Source organism: Colletotrichum gloeosporioides (genome assembly GCF_011800055.1).
Source record: "Colletotrichum gloeosporioides strain Lc1 chromosome Unknown consensus_118, whole genome shotgun sequence".
Classification (NCBI taxonomy): Eukaryota; Fungi; Ascomycota; class Sordariomycetes; order Glomerellales; family Glomerellaceae; genus Colletotrichum; species Colletotrichum gloeosporioides.
The window spans coordinates 50167-69870 of NW_025544763.1; the positions used below are offsets into that span (position 1 = coordinate 50167).

General features: G+C 51.4%; 6 protein-coding genes across 6 annotated transcripts; 4 read left to right on the forward strand and 2 right to left on the reverse strand.

Annotated features, from left to right (window-relative positions):
* Window positions 1-506: 506 nt before the first annotated feature.
* On the reverse strand, window positions 507-1679 carry GCG54_00015668 (uncharacterized protein; the record flags this gene model as incomplete). The annotated part of the gene is made up of 1 exon (XM_045415444.1): window positions 507-1679. One exon carries the CDS (start codon window positions 1677-1679, stop codon window positions 507-509), a length of 1173 nt encoding a protein of 390 aa, XP_045256188.1.
* Window positions 1680-2809: 1130 nt separating this feature from the next.
* GCG54_00015669 (uncharacterized protein) lies at window positions 2810-3520 on the forward strand (the record flags this gene model as incomplete). The annotated part of the gene is made up of 1 exon (XM_045415445.1): window positions 2810-3520. The coding sequence occupies one exon, from the start codon at window positions 2810-2812 to the stop codon at window positions 3518-3520; it is 711 nt and encodes a 236-aa protein (XP_045256189.1).
* Window positions 3521-6299: 2779 nt separating this feature from the next.
* On the forward strand, window positions 6300-7143 carry GCG54_00015670 (Oxidase ustYa; the record flags this gene model as incomplete). The annotated part of the gene is made up of 3 exons (XM_045415446.1): window positions 6300-6525; window positions 6594-6952; window positions 7030-7143. 3 exons carry the CDS (start codon window positions 6300-6302, stop codon window positions 7141-7143), a joined length of 699 nt encoding a protein of 232 aa, XP_045256190.1.
* An 839-nt stretch (window positions 7144-7982) lies between these two features.
* GCG54_00015671 (uncharacterized protein) lies at window positions 7983-10127 on the reverse strand (the record flags this gene model as incomplete). The annotated part of the gene is made up of 1 exon (XM_045415447.1): window positions 7983-10127. One exon carries the CDS (start codon window positions 10125-10127, stop codon window positions 7983-7985), a length of 2145 nt encoding a protein of 714 aa, XP_045256191.1.
* A 3513-nt stretch (window positions 10128-13640) lies between these two features.
* Window positions 13641-14084, forward strand: GCG54_00015672 (uncharacterized protein; the record flags this gene model as incomplete). The annotated part of the gene is made up of 2 exons (XM_045415448.1): window positions 13641-13731; window positions 13789-14084. The coding sequence occupies 2 exons, from the start codon at window positions 13641-13643 to the stop codon at window positions 14082-14084; spliced, it is 387 nt and encodes a 128-aa protein (XP_045256192.1).
* A 2484-nt stretch (window positions 14085-16568) lies between these two features.
* On the forward strand, window positions 16569-18884 carry GCG54_00015673 (Peptidase S41 family protein ustP; the record flags this gene model as incomplete). Its single annotated transcript, XM_045415449.1, has 2 exons — window positions 16569-17012; window positions 17070-18884. 2 exons carry the CDS (start codon window positions 16569-16571, stop codon window positions 18882-18884), a joined length of 2259 nt encoding a protein of 752 aa, XP_045256193.1.
* Between the last annotated feature and the right edge of the window lie 820 nt (window positions 18885-19704).

Here is a 19704-nt window from a genome sequence, read left to right on the forward strand (position 1 = left end):
CCAAAGGCGTAGGCGGTAGAGCCATGGGCTCCAATGTCTTCATGTCAGAACCCGATAGCTCTTAGAGCAATTATCAAGCCTTAGCTCTCAGCTGACTCTTTCTATAGATCAACCCTGTAATATTTGATAGTACTGGCCAGTGTGAGGAGACTGCTTTCGATGATACATTTCACACAGCCCTCTTCGCATTTGCGCAGAAGCTACGCCGCCATGATGTAAACTTCTGATACTTTAAGATACCTTGGTAACCTAAGCCATGGCTTGAAAGAAATCCAAGGGTACCTCAGCAAGAACAGCGTCCAGTAGGCCATCGCGGCCGTCAGACCAGGCAACGTAAGCATACGCATCAGTGAGCGAGACAAAAGAAGCTCGATCGCCTGGCTGTCCATTTTGACCAACAGGCTGTGGCTGTGCCGTAACCTTGATTGGTGCGGCAAAGTTGCGTCCGCCGTCAAAAGATACCGTCGAGTAAACATCGAGGACACCCGACGAGTTAGTGCGCCACATCACGCCAAGTAGGCCATTTGGGCCGAAGTCGAACGCAAGACGTCAGCGTCAGGAGTTTGGATGACAGCCGGACCAGTGAAGTTTTGACCCGCGTTATCCGTGATATAAATCTCTAGCGTGAGGTCGCGGGGGACCATGAGCGCGAAACGACCCGTTGCAGTAGGGTCGGCGGACACCCATGGCGTCGGGTCACTGGGGAGACCAATGCCAGAGACAGCCAGCATCGGGCCGGTGCCATTCGCCACAAGATTCCCTCGGCTATCAGTCAAGGGAAACGTCGTCCACGTAACGCACTCATCACGGCTCACGTACATCTCTGGGTGGCCATTTGAGCCCTCCGCAGCCGAAGCCAGAATTCCATCGTGTACTGCAATCGATCTGCCGGGAAATCCACAGATGGGAGGTAGGTCAGGAATCTGATAGTCTAGGCAAACGTCGACGGGACCGGGGATTTGGTTGAAGGCGGCCCAGGTCTCGCCACCGTTAGAGCTGACAGACACAGCTGCTGGATACTCCCAAGACGACGCACCGTTTGCGTACACCTTTCCCGTAGCCACATCAACCCGCAGCTTTGTCGCACCTTGCATATAAAGCGGCGTCACAGATGGGACGCCCCACGTCTTGCCTCCATCGACAGACTTTGATAGTTGGGGATGGGCGGCCATGTTGTCTTCTAAGCCGGAGAGAACTTGATTGTTCAGGAGGTAGAACGTTCCATTGGCGTCGGCAAAGACCTGTGGTTCGCCGCACTTTGGAGCGGTCCCTAAGGGGTAATTCGCTGTGACGTTGTTCCAGGTGATTCCGCGGTCGAGCGTGTAGGTCAGGAAGCAGCTCCCCACAGGCTCAAGTTCGGGCAGAGGATGGAAGCGTGTCGAGACGAAAACAATATTGTCGGGGTTTGTGGGGTTGATGGCGACGACCGGTTGGCCCTCGCGGGAGGCGATGCTGCTCGTCATGTTCATCTCGCGGATCGAAGACGCTTGAGATTCGAGAAGTCGCAGGGCACTACTGCCAAACGCTTTGTTGGCACCAAGGTTCCCAAAAGCAAAGGTCTGTAAAGGCGCAGATAAACCGATCAAAGCACTGGCGAACAGCTGGAAGGCTCTAACGAAACGGTCGATTCGCCACCTTTGCAGCGTGCTAGGGCTAGGCTGATGATTGCCTTTGGGCATGGTTGTGTGAGCCATGACAATGCGTAGAAGGGGTGGAAACGATGGCGATCAAAGTTCTAGTTTATAATTCAAGGCTACTTAAGGATTGCAAGCAAGTATTGTAAGGGAGTCTTCAGAATACGGTTTAAGAAAGACTAAGTTACCTAGCAGGAGAGGGTATTTGTACTAGATGAGTACATTCCAGTTTTTGTGGGTGTGAATCTGCGTGGTGCTTGATATGGGTGTGTGCCTGCTACCTGACATCTTCACCCTCGCACTTCGCATTTCGCATCTCGCACTCCGCACTTCGCATTCCGAACCCCTGCATAGCCAAGAGCGACCTTGCCGTGTCCGCCTCCCATACAGTGTAGCATACATAGGCCCGCAGAAGCGATGCAACGCTGGTCAAGGAGTTCTTAAGAAATTACGAGGATGGTTCTCTAAGCTAACTCGAAGATAGGATAGTTCCTTGAGATGTCGTTAGCGTTATCTCCCAGGCCAGGCTCAGACTTGCGGGCCGAACGTCAGCACGGGGCCAGCCAGTTAATAAATTTACTCGCTCAAGAAGACCGGACTTGGCAACTGAGTAATGATCTCAAAGGACCCAGACATAGGTATGACAGATACCGGCCGCTTACACACAGCTGTTTTCAGCTATGTCAGAGCAAGATGCTTCGCGACCAACCATTCGAATCGAATGGAAAGGTTCTCATGTTTTGTAGCTTTGACGGAGTCAGAGCCAACGCAGTGTAGATAAAGACGAGCTGTGCGCCTTATCTTTGGTGTATATAGCCTTTGAAACCTCCCTTTCAGTCGACTACCAGCGCCGTCAGTCGGAGTGCATGCTGTTGTTCTTTGCGACACCGCACCTTCCCGGAATCTCCTGGAATGGTCTTCATGGATCAAGAGTCCGTAAGCGGAGAAAATGAATTCGGATACTTAATTCACTTTTGTGCAGTTGAAGATAATCTTCTCTGAGAGACGCGCAACACAGCATCCTGTCAGTATCAACCACAACAGACCTCACAATCATGGCTTGCCGAAGGTCAGCCCGTTTGTTCCATCGAGAAGGCTTGCGCCTAAATAACACACCAGGGAAAACGTCGCCAAAGTGTCTCCCACTCGAGGTCGTCCTTCTAATTGCCCAGACCATGGTAGATGATGCAGAAATTTCTGCTCAGCCATTGACGTGGAATGCGACTTATGATTCCCGGAACGACACACGCCCAAAGCTCAACCTCAACTTCCGTCAAAGGCGTCTTGCATCGCTACGCTTCAAGATGATTCGAGACGTATCCCAAACCAGTAAGCTTTTCAGACAGACTGTGCTGAAGGCCTTTTTACCAGACTTCGAAGTCTTTCACCGTGGCAAACCACTCGCTCTCGCTGTAGTGCTCCCAGGTGTTGATACATTTGACTCTTGCCACGTGGTTATCAGCCATCGACCAGGACCAGGAGTTGCCCATTTCGTTGCGCAATTAGCCTATCTACAGCCTGCATTCCATAACATCCACCTGAGAATGCGACCTCGAGCCTTCGTCTATGCTCTTGCTGGTGGACGCGACACCACATACCGCAATACAATGGCGGCAATTCCCGCGCTCAAAGAAATCATCTTTGACGAGGACTGCAGAGGGCCGAAATTACAGCGCCGCAACCGCACCAGTAACGCATTGAATCACCACATTCCAAGCAGCGCGAAGAGACTTCAGGCCATGGAGAAATCCCTGGGAATTCGGTTTCATGCACTTTGGCAGCCGTACTCGCATAGGGTGCGCATGTTCGTCAAGTTTTGCGATACATCGGAAAAACAGTTCGAGCTGGTTTCTACCTTGCGAGGCTTACGAATTCGAATAGTGTAGAGAGGTCGGAAGGAAAACAGAACACTGGGCTTTGCGTCGCGATAGAACCATCAACCGGCTAGGGGTCAGTTGCGAAATATGTTTCTGGTGCTTGCTGGCTGGGGAATGGTGGCCATTCTTTCAGGATAAGTTCATTTCGAAGGTATCGACTCAGCTTGCGGCGAGCTGGGATGATTGAGAATCATCTTCATTGGCTTTCTAGCATTGATTACACCACACACAAAATCCAACGTTTCTTTTCTTCGAGTACGAAAAGTGTGCTTTAACTGTCGGGAAGCCTCACAACTAAGCCAACCTCCCACTCCCCTGCACAATAATGTATTGAGCGTTCCATCTGAATTCTCGAACTGCCTCGAAAGTATCATTCGGTGAATATTTGGTTCGTACTGTACTCATTGATTATTCAGCGAAGAGTAATTCAGGCTCTTTACATCTCGGAACCTCATAGACTGAAGGGGTGTGTGACTGGCTCTCGACAACTATCCCTAATATTCTCAGCAGTGCAAGTGGCAGTACTGCCCGTGCAATGTCTAGAGACATTTACGCACGAATCTGCCCTTGTCAAGTTCCCATTTCGTATCATGATTGATGATGGTGGTATTTTGGGTCAGTATCCGCCGAAAAACCATTTTCTTGCTGATGTATGTCTCAGTCAAAGCTTCTGCATAGTAGTGTTGCTTGTCATTTAACCCGTTGAAGATGACCAGCTAGCATCGCACTGAGTGGCTCGCGACGGCAAAGATCAAGCCACCGTCAACGGGTACATGCAGATTCGACGGAAATCGAACCGCAAGCGAACGAACGAAAAGAGCCAGGGATTAATGCTGCGACCATTCCATTGCAAATCTACTCTGAGTGGTTCCTCGAATTCCTGATTCCATGGAAATGGGTCAACTACCTGATGGAACGGTTGCACTGTCGATCTATGGGACAAAATCGTCTGTCCTTTGGTCTCTTGAGTAGGGACTCAACCTAATCCATGACTTGAATGCCATTTACAGGGAACTTCGTCATTAAGCCTTCTTTCATTGTAACTGAATCCTTGGTTATCTGATTGTCGTGGCTTAGGCCCGTGTCAAACACTGTCTCATCTCGGACAATGAACACCAAGACATGTGGGCATACTCCGGCAAATGTCGAACTCACCGCTGTTCTGATGATGCGTATAACGATGGAGGATCAGTAATCCTCATGTTCTCCCTGAGGAAGCTCATAAACGCCCGTCTTTCTTCATTCGATCGCCCAATCCTCAAACCATCTCATCGGCTTCATCCTCACAAGCAATTCCCGTTGCCATGCCACAACGACCGTCGTCCCAGCAGAATCAAGTCACACAATCGCGCCTGCGAACCCACCAAACACTCTCCTTCCCGTTGTCACGCGCAAACAGACCGAACCGACGCGTCAGGGTAATTGAGCTCTCTACGGATAGTGAAGACGGATCAATCCGACCGGGGCCCAGGCCTAGCCAGACTACAACGGCCAATGCTCTCGTAACTACCACTTTCCAGGGCGGACCAATCCGCTTTACATCGCCTAAGATCCAGGAGCGATCAGCACTTAGATCACCCGCGGCCAGGATTTCTGGACTTACACCTCAAACACGCGTGGCACTCGGACGCTCGGGCCGATCTTCCCTTGGCCAGCGAGATTCTATTGGGCTCGCAAACATGCTGCCCGTACCTCGAGCTGGGCCCCTTGCCCATACGGTCTTGTCGTTCGTGGCATGTTATCAGCTATCGTTGTGGTTCATTACCGTGGTCGCCTACATATGTAGGCACAGAGCCGAGGAAGGCGGAGGAGAATTGTTTTCGTTCGTGGCTGGAATCATGGGTGAGGTGGTGGAGAACCCCACCGTGTTTGCGATAGGAATGCTCTGGGCCAAGGTGTTGCTGTGATACGATAGAGGAACCGGGGGAACAAGAGAAAGTTGCATGAAACAAACGACCGTGACCTCGACATAATGGACAGAAGCCTTTTGCCAATCTTTTCGTCTTCCCGCCCATGGTTCCGGATAAGCGACTGCGGCCGCCGACATGGGCCATGCCCGGCTCGCCGTCAAACAAGAGATTTGCGGGTAGTTGACGGCACCAAGACCTACCGGGCCGAGCGATCAAATTGGAAGTTCCACATCCGGGGCGGTTGCGACAGTGGCGCAGCCCCGCCTATCTGCCGGCCGGGTCCCTCTGAAGCTTCCGAAAGGTGCGAGGTGGTCAAAATGGCGAAGTATCACGTCCATGTGGCCATTTGAACGATACTGCGATGAACTGATCGGTCCACTAAACTCTCTGAATATGGACTAATGATCTTGTGAACGACCTGATCCATTGTTTTGACATTATGGGAACGGATGATCGGCGTGCTCACCTACCCCACGTTCGGAGCCCAATCCTTGCGACTGTATGATCGACAGGAAGCTTCAACACCCGAAAATGACGGAACGTGGAAATCTTGGCCGTGTTAGCCACCGGACTCGCCAGTGTCCGTATCACAAGTTTTTGCCATGTTATTTGGTGCAAATATAATAAAACTCTCCCAAACATGGTCTGGAACGTCGTGAGAAAGATTCGCATTCTCAAAGATCAAGCTTCACTAGACAAATTCTCGTCTCCAACTCTACATATTGAGTTTCCGTCTGCATCTTCTTCCACTCACCTGCCACGGTGCGAGTGGAAGTCAGTGAGACTTTCGGGTAGATTATTTTGCTGGCGTCTATCGCAATTGCCCGAGACATTTTTCCTTCCCTCTACCTTTTCTTCGACGTTTTGGAAGCGCCGCAATGTCATTCTGGCTTGATTCTCATCAATATTCAAAGATTGCACAAGAAGAGACACAGGGTCAACACGATGAACGACATTGGTACAAGCGAAATTGGAATCGTGCAAAGGTTCACGTCATTTACACTCTACTCCTTGTCTTCGTCGCCGTAGTCAGCAATAACGCCTCCCGGCTCAACAGCGACAGTGCGTTATACGGCGAAGAGCCCCTACGGGAAGAGATGCGTCGTGGGTCAATGAGATAATACTGAAAGCAGTAGCAAGATGTGGACATGTTGCAACTGACAACACGGCAGTGAAGACCGCCCCTCAAACATTCCTCCTTGATCTGACTTATGCGATGCCTCCATCGCCAAAGGTCGACAAGGCTTGGTCATCCCTCCTCCCCGAACGAGGCGGCTTCTTTACACACCCGAAGATTGCACCGAAAGAGAGCTGTCTGGCTGTATTTCATCAAATCCACTGCCTTGACATGCTTCGTCGGGCGCTCTACGAAACGCGTCCAGATATAATGGGCCAAGACAGAAACAAGTCGGACACAGCATCGTCGAGCCATGGGAGACGGGACAAGGCGACAGAAATCAATGGGGCGCATGACATGTATCACCTGGGGCACTGTTTTGATCTTTTGCGCCAGGCCATCATGTGCAAGCCGGTAGGTTTCTGTCATAGCCGTCGTCATAGACGACCCGTTTGTCTGAATGGGAAAATTCCAGCTAACACCTTTGGTAGGATTTGACGATTGAAATTGCGAACACCACACTCAATGGTGTCACCGGCTTTGGCACAGAGCATCAATGCATAAATTGGAAAGAGTTGATGAATTGGATGAAGGTGTTTGAGTGAGCAGCAATCTCAAGCACGGACAAATGGGTAGTCAAATGTCATTGCTGAATTGAGACTTGCGTTGAATATTGCTGCGAACCAAGGCACGGTAAACAAATGTTGATCGCACCATATTGGCAGGCACCGGTATGAATCGCACGGGGTGCAACGGTGGCAATATCATAATTCCGACAGCCTTTCGCAGAGCACCTTTCGAAAGAATACGCCTGATGATTTTCCAAAGAAGAGTGCGAGACTTGGGCCTGTACCTCAGTGTAGAGTTCAGAAGGAAACTGAGCAGGGGGACAACGTCGTGTCTAAGTGGCTTCGCTAACGACGGAGGAGACGAGGCATTTGAATCTGATCGGCCTCAAATTCTTCAAATAGTGAGATGAACGGGGTGCCCATCCGTGAGTGGCTGACACTGGTACATAGCAATGGAATAGTGTTTTGTTTATTGGCCAAACATCAGGAAATTGGTGCTACTGGGAGTTGATTCAACAAACCCCAAACCTTTTACTGGTTCAATCGCCTGAGCTTGGCTGCGGCAACTTTCTCAGTCAAGATCCATTGGTTAGACATTCTTCAAAGCAATCCACTAGTAACTCAGCAAAAGCTGAAAGCATGTTCCTCATCCCTTTACATCTTGTTGGTTTTTTTTCTTCGCAGCCAATCTCTTTGAGTCGGGCTGTGTTGAACCCCGCCTCCCTTCTCAACTCAAAGTCACTCATTGTTGGAGTTCAGAAGACCTTTTAATACCAACGAGTGAAGCCTCGACTGTGTTATTCCTTTGCATTTTATTGAGTGTCCTTCTCCGTCCTCGTAGTATCAATCTTTGGGCTCCAGCAACTCCAATGCCCTCACTGAAGCTTGAAAGTTTCCTCACTCCATCCGTACGTCCGATTCAACCGCCGTGCAAGGATAAGAAGTCTGTATCCCTCAATTTGCGACTGATGCGGGCGATGAATGGTCAAAGGTCTCTTGACTTTGAACTGCATGGGGGGCCGGAAGGTGTACACGGACCCGTACCGAGGGTAGACAGAGAAGCCAAGCTCTGCCATGGCAGTCTCGAACGATGTCCAAGTCGTCGATCTCCGTGCTTGGGATTTTGAGAACAGGTTGGTAAAGAAGTCAGCAGTCGACGCGCTGACTTGAATGGTCTCCGATGATGCGCTAGGCTGTGAATGCTCTGCGGGCACGGAATGTTGGGGGTTCAGCTCGTAAGTAGATGCTTGGGACGGACGCGTCTTCAGCTTTTCCCTCCAACGACTAATCATGGCCTCTTTGGGTTCAACGACGGTCGAATCAATAGAAGCTGCTGGCAGTGTGTTCTTCGCCTTGTCGATCTTCATTAGCTCATATCGACATTCGAGGTCAGCGAAGCACTCGTTGATGAGATCCTGGTAGAGAAAACCGATCTTTGTACCGGTGTTAGCCACTACGAACTCCTCAAGGGCTGCGAGAGCTCCCTCGGCCATCCCAGGTTCCAGGAGATTGTCAATGGGCACGGCGTAGTCACGCAGGTCGATTTCGGGTTTCAAAGATGACAGCTCTGCCTCCAACTCTCGCCATTTTCTGACGAACGTTCGTCCCTTCTTACTTGAACAGGATGGGAGGGTAACAGCAGATGTCAGGTCCTGAACGAGCCCAACGATGACGGCCAGGTCGAAGAGCGCGTCGGCTTGGCGTTCGTCCAGTCTTTCACGCTCTGGTGGATGGGCCGTGTACAGATCGCCTAGCTTTTTCATCCAACCCGTAACATTGGAGGGTGCAGTGCTAGGCTGGCAGAGACGAAGAAGATAGCTGAACAAGGGATCGCTTCTTGTTAGGTCTTCGGGCTTGCCCTTCATGGCGAGACGGGCGTTGCCTGCGTTGTCGTAGGCATTGGAGACGCGCTTGAATCGTCTGGGGCCAGCGCCGGTGGCGACATGACGCCGGAACAGAGCCTGCGTGCGTTCATACTCCAACTGACACACGTTTGCAAGATCCTGCAGGATGAGGGTGCGGTACATCTTGTCGCGGTCCGACATTTCGAGGGCTTCGATCAAGCGGGTGATGTAGGCCCAAATTGCCGCGGCTTGAACCTCGCCATGAACGGCTTCGAAAACGGCGCCGCTGATATGTTTGTCGGTGTGGACAGGAAGACTGCGGCCCTTTTCGTCGGGGACAAGACCTGTGCGGCTGAAGAAAGCCATGTTGGTGGAATAAGCGAGAACGACGGGCTCTGCCGACAACATCTCTACCCGTTCTAGGAGTGTCGCGCTCCGGTCGCGGGCGTCTGCGGCGATATCTGGTATTGCGACTTTGGTGGGTACATCTTGAACAGACAATTTGGAGAGGCTGCTGAGTGTTGCGTCGTTGCTGTTTTTCTTTGGTCGCTGGTTCTGGTTCCGGGTTCGGGAGCCAATCTCTAGAACGTCTTCAACCACGATATTTAGGCACTGCAGCATGTACAATTGCCTCTGCAAAATGAGTTCGCCGACTGACTGAGGGACGCAGACACCTGCTCGGAAGGCCGGTTCCAGGTCCGACAAACATTGATCGATATCGCGTAAAAGACGGAACGAGCGCCCGTATTGGGAAGTTTTGCTATCCATGAACGTAGTGAAGCAGTTCTCGAAAGAAGCGACGTGGCGCAGTCGTTTGGTTCTCATCATCATGAGAATATGGTCGTGATCGCCGTCGCTACCGTCCAAGCCTCGGAAGTATTGCTCCTCCAGTGAGAGAGTGGCACGGTGTTTGAGAAGGTCCAAGAGGAGGTCTGAGTCGGGTTCGGTAAGGTCGCGAATATTCCACTCTGGAATAAATTTGTACACGTTGCCAAGGCTCGTATCCAACGGGTGTCGCAAGATGTCACCGTTTGCTGCGCCGGCTTTCAAGCATCGTGTTCGCTGCGATTTGTCGAAAGAACGCCATGCTGTCTCGAGCTTGGCGGCGTGGGTTCTGTATTTGCGCGCCAGGTCGGCATGGAGTTCCTCGACGAAGCCAGGGTCAACAGCCTCCATTGTGCACTCGTCCACGAGCGGGAGTTCGTTGTCGATGGATTAGCGTCTCGTCGGTAGGTAGAACTCGGGAGATGTTGCTTGGTGAACACCTATGGTAGGGAGGAGAGATGAAAGTGTTGAGGAAGGCACCGACGGGCCCGCCGCCGCAGAGCCCCCCGCACGGTACCTACCGTACCTAGGTACCTACCTAGAACGTCACTGGATGCACACCGGAATTAACCCCACATTTCACATTGCAGCCACTCCCTGCAGCCAACGCAGATGTGAACAGTAAGTACGTTAGGAACCTTCCACGCTCGGCTGCTTGGGATACCTACCTCCGATTTTCATACATGGATAGAACCGACTCTGCAGGTCTCCAATCACTTATTTCACACCCGACAGAATATGTACACTTCTAGAGACACGGAACTCTGCGAAATGCGGAATCTTGCGGCTGGTAACAGCCTAAATTTCACAAAAGAATTCTTCACAAAATGCCATGCCTTCCTTTTTGGTACCCTCAGGTAGGCAGTAACACAAAATCTCCTCTACGGCAAGAAGGTGCCTTCCTCTTAGCAAGCCAGCACCTTTTTCGCCGGTCTTGAGACCAAGGTGCTCCTTCCCAGCTACTGCAACTTCTCCCACGCCGGTGTCATTTCTACCTACCTTATGTACCTCAGACAACTCCCATCGTCCATGAATTACCAAAACCTCTCTTCATTCTCACCGGGCAGTCTACGAAGTCTAGCCGAAGCTCGACCCAACAAGCTAGGATCCTCTGTCGAGCATGGCTAATCACGAGCCTCAGCCGCCGCGCGACACCATTTTTGTCGCTGCCGACCTCAAATGCGTGCTTCGCAAGCAGTCCCTCAGACTCTGGACGACATCGCCCAACAGCATCACGCTTGTTGTGACGCACCATGCCTCCGGTCACGTCGAGACAGTGCGCACGCTGGAGGACGCCGGTTATCATGCCATCGATTGGAATGTCTACAGGCAGATGCCCTCGCTTTTGGAAGCCCAAGCCGGCACTTGTGTGGTACTCTCTCCTTCAATTATACCCGATCCTTCTTTCCTTGACTTTGTTCGGGGCCGGCTGATCAACGCCATCATCGTCGAGAACTCAGAGCTCTCCTACCCGAAGTTTGACTGTCATCACGGTCAATCCGAGTACGGTCAATTCGGATTGATAGCCACCCTTGAGCATTACCTTGAGCGCCGCTGCCGACTGGCAAGGGTCCTCATAACACGTCTTCTGCCCCCATCAGCAGTCGACGACTTCCGCAGACAATACGATGCCGAACCCTACTACGACTGCATTCGCCTTCCGATGAATACCTCGAAGACGGTGTATAGCGCAGTGGGGAGCCAAAACGGTTTTCTGATGCGACAAGGCCTTTCCACCGCTCTCAATCACTTTCACGCGGCAATCGATGCTGCAGCCAAACCTTCCGCCGCAAGAGAAACTCAAAAGAGGCAGCTTGCTGTCGTTCTGACCGCAAGTCATTCTCAGGCCATCGTCTTGGCTGCTGAATACGGGTGTCATTATTTTGACTCGGCAGACCCTCCAGAAGAACGACGCTGCAGACTCCATGCATGGCGCACTTCCCAAAAGCAGACCATATTCGCTTCTTCACAACACATGACGGCACTTGACCTTCAAGACGTGTCGCTCATCATCAACTACGACAATCCCGAGTGCGCGATACCCTTGACACTGCAGGTTGAGCCTGACGGCCCAGCACGTATCATGAGTATCTACCTGTCAGACAGTGTGGGTAGAATGGCAATATCTCACCCGGCATTGTTCAATTTCTTTCGAGGCAGTTGCCGAAGCAAGGATTTGACCAAGTATCTGATTGGTATCGAAGTTCCAACGTGTCTCGAGCAATACGGACCTGCACTTTGCGACCTTTGCATGCAAAAGCACTGTCAAACTTTGAACATGACTGTCCGAAACCATTGGCCTCCCGAAAACATGGAAAACGGAGGGTCTTCAATCGCAGAATACCAAAAACTACAAGTAAGTACCAGTGCACCGTCCCTGGCACCTCAATCTTGTCGAAAGCGAGCAAGACCTGAATCTGGTATCGACGGCAACCACACACATTCAACTTTGAATAGTGTAACGCGGGAAGACGCCTTGGGTGTTTTTTACCACGCTTGTTTCCTATTCAATCCAGAGAAAACCCGACCAAGATGTCTGTACTGCTATACATCTTCGCGAACCGACCCCAACATTCCTCTCAGCAGCGCCGAGCACCCAAAGGCGGAATGCCCGCTTGCAAGAGGATCAGAGTCGGTCGAACGCCTACGTGATCTTCTCAAAGACAGGTTCTGCTTTCCGCCACGAGTGGGTTGTTATACCTGCTGGGCTCCGACAGGGCTGCCTTTCTGCTCACGCAATCTCAGCAACGGAGGGCGCATAGAACGTCTACAGGAGGGCCAAAAGCATGGATGCCAGGCTGGACGTCTTGTCACTTCTCTGGTAGCATATTTTATGCTCCATGAACCTGGGCTTTTTGACGATGCGGTACGGAGGCTGGGCGGTCCGCGTCATTGTCTACCCCGCGTTGAGAGTGGTGATGATGTTCCGGGGGTGTTTGAGGCATTTCTGTGGGGGAATGATTTTGGTTCGGCGGTTGATTCTCTTGTCGACTGGCTCGTAAAAGAGAGGACAATATGGAGCGAAAGTGAAGGACAAATTACCACGACGAATGTATTCGCGACACTAGCTGTGGCGCATAGCACCCTACAGAGAGCGCGTGAGATGTACATGTAGTTATTTAGACTGGCTTCCTTCGACAATAATTACTACTGTCTGCACCCACTTCAGGAACTGTTCTTTGGCCACGGTGAATCGGCTTCTTGGCCAGCACTCGCTCTTGACAGTGACTACTAGTTTCGATGGCACTGCACCTGTTATGCCAGTCAGATCTGAAAGACCCAGGAAAGCCTTCGTCTGGCTTTCAACGAGCATGGGCCAGGGAAATGGCTGCGACGAAACCCAAAGCAAGCTGCCCCAATGAAAGACACCAAGAATGAGGCCACAGTCGAGCGCAACGGCGTGAAGTCACGCAGGCAAGCCGTCATACGAGGAGGGTAGGTGCAATCTGGTGAGTGCACCAGAAGTCACTCATGTGATGAGAAAGAAATGATGGCGTTGGCAAGACGTGTCTGGGACGGACTTGCTCCTTCCTACAATACATTCTCCCGCCTCCAGGGGCACCTTCCTAGTGTCCTCGAACGTGACACCTCGAACGTGACAAGCGACCGTACCTCCCTCTAAACCTTGCCCACCCTCAAATGTTCTTCCCTTCCAACTTCTCCTCCTCCAGTCAGCTTCTGGTCACCATCTGCCACTCGAAACCGACCGTCTTTCCATCCTCGGACGCGCTCTTCTATTCGTTCGCATTCTCTCCGAAGCTCCCAATACTACAGCGAGCCTCCTACTTCACCTTCCAACGATCTTGCCTGGCCTGTCTAACCCTCCCAAACGTCTACCAAGATCGTCTGAATCACGCCTAGATCATGGCTCCCGCTCTGGATTACGCGCCGATTCCCGTAGGCAACACGGCCGTCAATGTATGCTCCACGCCCAAAGCTATCAAGTCCGAGATCAGTCAGTCTCCTCTATGATTCTCCATCCCCAACGACCCTCACTGACACCACACACCAGATGCTGAGCCCAACATCCCACTTATCCGCACAAGCATTGCATCTCCCGAAGACTCCAAGAGCAAAGTCCCCGCCGTCGACTCCGATGAACTGAAAGGTACTGCTCAGCCTGCGTACGAACCGGAGGAATACACTTGGGTCTCGATTGAGATAAGCTGCGACAATGGGCTTTCATTTGTCAAGGTCAAAGACATGGAGGACAGCCTTCGTCGAACCTTCCCAGACGCACGCATCAGATGCCACAAGAGCGTGTCTAAGATAATCCAAGATGAGACCAAGAAAAGACGTCTTACTTAGGCGGCGGCTTCGAATCGATCGGGCATGGTGCGGAGCGTTGCAATCCGAAAGACGGGTTAGCCGAGACATGTGTTCCAAGAGGGAGAAATGCTGGCGGAACTTTTGGGGGTGAGGGCATCTTGACGAGCCCATTTGCTCATTAACTTCAATGGCAGAAGACAAACATTTTGGGCGTATACTTGAATCTTCCGGCAGTGACGTTGAGGTGTCCCGGACAATCCATCAGCTCAAGCGTAGCACATTCAAACTGCAGGCAGCAAATTCAACGTAGATACATTCCGATTCCAACAGATTCACTAAAAAGGTTGCAGCCTCGCCCAGCTGCTGACTTTGAGTCGAAGTTGGCAATCGAGGTGTCGATAGTTAGGACTTGGCCACGACCGATTTTCGTCTGATTTGCACTTGGTGTTTAGATATAAAGCAGCTAATGTTGCAGGAATGATTCAGCTGGCGCAATTAATGTCATGCGATCAAGCTGCTAAGCTCAAGGAGCCCGTCGTCCGTGTTTTATTGTAAGACAAGGCTTTCGCGAACTCGGCCGTCTGCGTAGGAGACCTCGGCGTATGCGCCTCATGAGGAAAAGTAAGCACGTGATTTGTAACATACGACCATACCCACTGGAGAACTCGGGATCCCGTCCGCTCTCCCATAGATAAGCCAATGAGGGCTGGCGTAGTAGTCGGGTCGGTGACGACCGGCGAATGCCCGGTGTTGTATGTTCTTTTACCGATCTNGAGGGCTGGAGTAGTAGTCGGGTCGGTGACGACCGGCGAATGCCCGGTGTTGTATGTCTTCTGCCTTTTTGTCTCAACAATCGCGTGCAGCACGCCTTAACTCCTAAAGCGTTCGGTGAGCGGTCGCCAGCTCGAGTTTCAAACATCGTGTGATTTTCGTTAATGCTTTATTTAACACGCACGTGGGGTTTAAATCTAGGTATAAGTATCATAATGAATTTAGATCATTCGTAGGAGCGGTCCTGAACGATGATGTAATCAAGCGTTCAGCCGATCGATGTCTAATATGCCCGGAGTATATCCGAAGTTCCCGTCTGCCTGGCGCCATTTACGTCAATTGCATCTCCTTAGTTTGCAGCTTTACCACATTAGGGGCATTCCGCGAGCTTCTCCCCAGATGTAAGGCTCAATGGCCAGCAAGCACTCAGGTACGAGAGGGATCGAAATGCGAACCGTAGTTCTTGGCGGGGGGCGCTGGAAGCCACCGCCACCAAAGGTTGGTGAGTTGTCTCATCAAGTGCCAGCTCAGGATATCCGGGGCGCGAGTCGTTCGATGAAGCGATTGCGGGACGGGCCAACGCTAAATCCTAGCGTTTTAGCATCCATAGAGCCCGCTGAGGAGCTTGCCCGCTGTCACGTCGACCTTGGTGCGATGTTGGGGCTGTCTGACGTCAACGATCAGTTCAAGATAAGCGCTTTACTGCAACGACAATTTGCGAGCTACCAAGTCATGAAGGATTTTCCGAGACCCAATTGGAATCTTGAAATCGAGGTTGACAATTCTCGGTGACCCAAGGTAAGTAGATTGTCATACAAGCCTTTTACGGGTGCGCTCATGGGTCAAGTAAACCCAACGCCCAACTCCGGCCTTCTTCTACACCTCTTCATCCGTTCAACAATGTCGAAGCTGGCATTTTTCATTTTCGAGATGCCTAGTACAGTTTCGGCGGTTTTGCATGAATGCCAAAGTTCAGTGGACCGCATTCCTCGGTGTCTTGCTCCCTCTGCCAATAAAATAAGCATTTTAAACATTCCCATATCGTTTCAAGAGTAACCTCCATACCGCTAGGTGCGTAGGCTAAGCGAAGTCATTCCAGCGAACTTCGTTTTGAATTACTTTCCAATCCCCCCCAACACGAACTTCCGGATATGCCTACCTCGCAACCCACGAGCCTGTCCATTTCGTGCATTGGGCCTAGGAGAGCATTCTTCTGTCATTGCCTTCGGGCGGGTTCTTGCCGACATAAGCTCTGCGCCCTGAATGTGCTTACCGAAATAACCTCCGCGCCATCCTTTGAAGGATTCAAAAAGACCCCATCGGTATTTCAAGTGCTGATGCTGTTTGTCTGCTAGGGCTTATGATGTCGTGGTGGGCCCTTCATGAACATCAACGGCAACGCCGTCTGCGTGCTAAAGCCAGTAGCGCAGACTCGTGCCACGCTTTCCCGAATTCAGTCCTTTGTGCGATGAAACCCCGAATGCCCATCTCGCGCAGGATGCCAGGCTCTCTGTGTCGGTTTTGTTCCCCAAGCGTGTATAGGTGTGGAGTCAATCCAAGCAGAGCGCCGAATTCGTGGAGTGGGACACTTCTCGGCCGATTGACAGTCTGTATATAAGGTCCGAAGGAAATCCTCTCTCAGTCTGGATAATTAACAATAACCTCAACAATTACCACCGTCTTAGTTCTTTGACTTTTTGTTGATAAACATTTCTCATATTGAAGCCCAGACACTGGCTTGCGACACCCATCATGCGTTCACTTATCTGGGCCCTGAGCCTTTCTGGCACCGCTGCCGCAGCAGCTGTCAGTACCACAGTTGCCAACGACCACCACGCCACAACGACGGCGCCGCAGCCGCATTCCACAGAGGATACGCCTTGTGCCATTGCAAAATCACGGGCTGAAGCATTCATGTCGGCGGAGCCCGAGGCGACAAGGGCTTTTGTGCTTCCGTCCATAGCCTACAACTGTCTCAAGTCGGTTCCAGTGGACAAGGAAAACGATATGGGCCTCCTCAACTATCTGGAACCCTACATTAATTTCCAAAGTACACTGGAACCCCTCGCGGCCCCTCCTGACTTCTATCTCATCCCGGGTGTGGATGTCTTGTCTGGATTCGGCCAGATCCGAGCGAAGCTCTCCAACGATGAATATGACAGTCAAGTGGATTTTGCGCTCGAGCTGTCTTACTTGGTACGTTCACATCACTTGCCTCTGCTGGATGTGTGAGAGGTGCTAATATCCAAGTAGTTCATCCAAGCCTCAGATGGTCATTTCATATACAAACCCGCTATCCTAGACGTTTTCCAGTTCGGCAGCCTTTCATCCGTGGTGTCTGTGGCCGACAACGCCACTGCTCTTCCTAGAGTCTACCTTCGGAGTGACTTTGAGCAATTTGTCGCTAATGACACTGATGTGTACGACATCGAAAGCATCGATGATGTCCCAATTGTGGAATTCCTCGAGGCGCAGGCATGGCGCGCGCTTAGTCAAGATCCCGATGCCCAGTACAACTCGTTGTTCGTCAACCCCGCGCAGTTCGCAATGGGATCAGGGGATGGATTCGTCCCCAGGTTTCCTGGCCAGTCCCCCGACGTCCAGGTGATCAAATTCACCAACGGCACGACCTTCAACGATACTCTTGTTGCCTCGATCTCGGTGGAGGTTGTCGACTATATCGGCTCTGCTGGGGTGATCCACGAATACTTTGAGCTGCCTGTCACAGCGACCCCAACCTCGTCATCCTCGTTGAGCTCTACAGCGTCGTCTACGTCATCAGCGACGCCGACAAGCACCCAGCTGAGAGGCTACCCTGTACCCATTGTCAAGCACGCTCACGACTGGATCTCTGGATACTTCATGAATGGCAGTGAATACGAAGACATTGCCGTGCTTTCCATCCCCGCCTTTTCTCCGTGGACAATCCCCGAGACAAAGATCAACGGTACTTTTGAGACTCTTGAGGCCGAGTCAGTGGTGTCGGAGTTCTTGCAAAAGGCCAAGGACGCTGGCAAGACAAAGTTGATCATCGACATGCAAGCGAACCCCGGTGGTCTCATCTTTGCCGGATATCAGCTCTACAACCAACTGTTTCCCAAAGCCGATATTTGGGACGGAAACCGTCTTCGCGCCAACGCCGCCCTGGATGCCCTCGGTATCACAGCTGAGAAGGTTGCCCCAGAGATTCTTTTCGACGCAGTCACCTCTGTCTACAACGAGAATCATGAGGCATACGATTCTTGGGCTGACCTTTATGGACCGCAATTCATCGGAGAACAAAATGTGACCCACCTCCTGAGATACAATCTCAGCCAAGAATTCGACTTCAGCACGGAGGAGCAAGTATTTGATCCCGAAAATATTGTCGTCATCACAGATGGCCAATGCGCTTCGACCTGCACAATCTTCACTGGCCTGCTGGTTCGCGAGCAGGGAGTCCGGTCCATCACCCTTGGCGGCCGCCCCATGGAGTCGGCAATGCAGGTTATTGGTGGTGTAGAGGGCGCTCAAGTGCTCAACTTCGTCAACCTGCAGCAGTTCGTTGCGCAGGTCGGCCTCAACGCTTCTCAGAGTAATTTTACAGAGTACCTCGAGGCTGCCTTCGATATGCTTCCCAGTATCGAAGAGCCACCATTATTGCCCGCTCTCGCAGAGGCTGGATCCTTCAACTACCGTAACGCGTACGCACGCGACGACTTCAACGGTTATCCGGAACAGTTCAAGTACGAGGCATCAAACTGCCGTCTATTTTACACGGCGGACATGATTGTCGATCCGGTTGCGATCTGGAATACTACGGCGCAGGCTGCATGGGGAGACGGTCAATGTGTGAACGGGTCGACTGCCAACGCCAACAACACTATCAGTGGTGATGTCGTTGGATTTGACAAGAAGGTTCTGAGTACTGTCAAAGCCTACGAGGGACCTGGCAGTCTATCTTTCAAGGGTGACTACGAGGGACCCCAACCGTACATCCAGAAGTCTAGCAAGCGGTCTATTATGGATCACCTGACGCCCGCTGAGGACTTTGTCTATGAGGTGAAGCCTAAGATGGCCTCGGATTGAGACAATCAAGAGTGGCTTTGCAGAAGTTTGACGTGGTTGTAGTTATATAGACAGCGTGTAAAAAAAGAATAGCGTATGTGCAATATAAATAAATGCTTAATTAGCAACGCCGTGAAACAAATGATTAACATGTCATTATAATACATCACTGGCACTGCTGTGGTTAAGCTGAGGGGCTGCACCTGGCGGGATGAGTAACTAACGCAATCAACCACAAAAGTGACTGGCCGAAGGCGAACATTTGCTTCCATTACATGGCCACTATGATTACAATGTCAGATCATGTAATTCACCGTTCATCAATAATATAGCTTCAAACTTATTGCTGCCGTTTGTTCACGGTTGAAGACAGATATTTATGTATCCAAACCATTGGCTCTGTACGGTCAACTTTGGCATAGTGCGACTCAGAGAGTCAGAGAGGCCTGGTCTCTTCTCACGCGCATAGTCGCAGTGCAAGGACGTCACTAAAATTCACTTTGGGCAGATCTATGTCGGGAAGTAAATTCGAGACACACCAAAATACGTCAGATTTGAAAGTTGGAACACTCCGAGGCACACAATGTAAGTCAACGGGCGGCACAGTTACGTTGGACTTGCCGCCATGCAATACGATATAATTTAGTTTTCGTCTCGGCGGAGGTTGAAACTTTGTTCTTCAAATTGAAGTAATGTTCAAAGGAGTTCACTCGGCCAGTCAATTACCGCATTTGGTGATTGCGGGCCGAAGGCTCCAGACTGCGGTCTCCAGCTCACCACTCTATCAACACAAAACCCGACCAAAGATTCAATCGAGTTTGCTATGAAAATTCAGTAATCC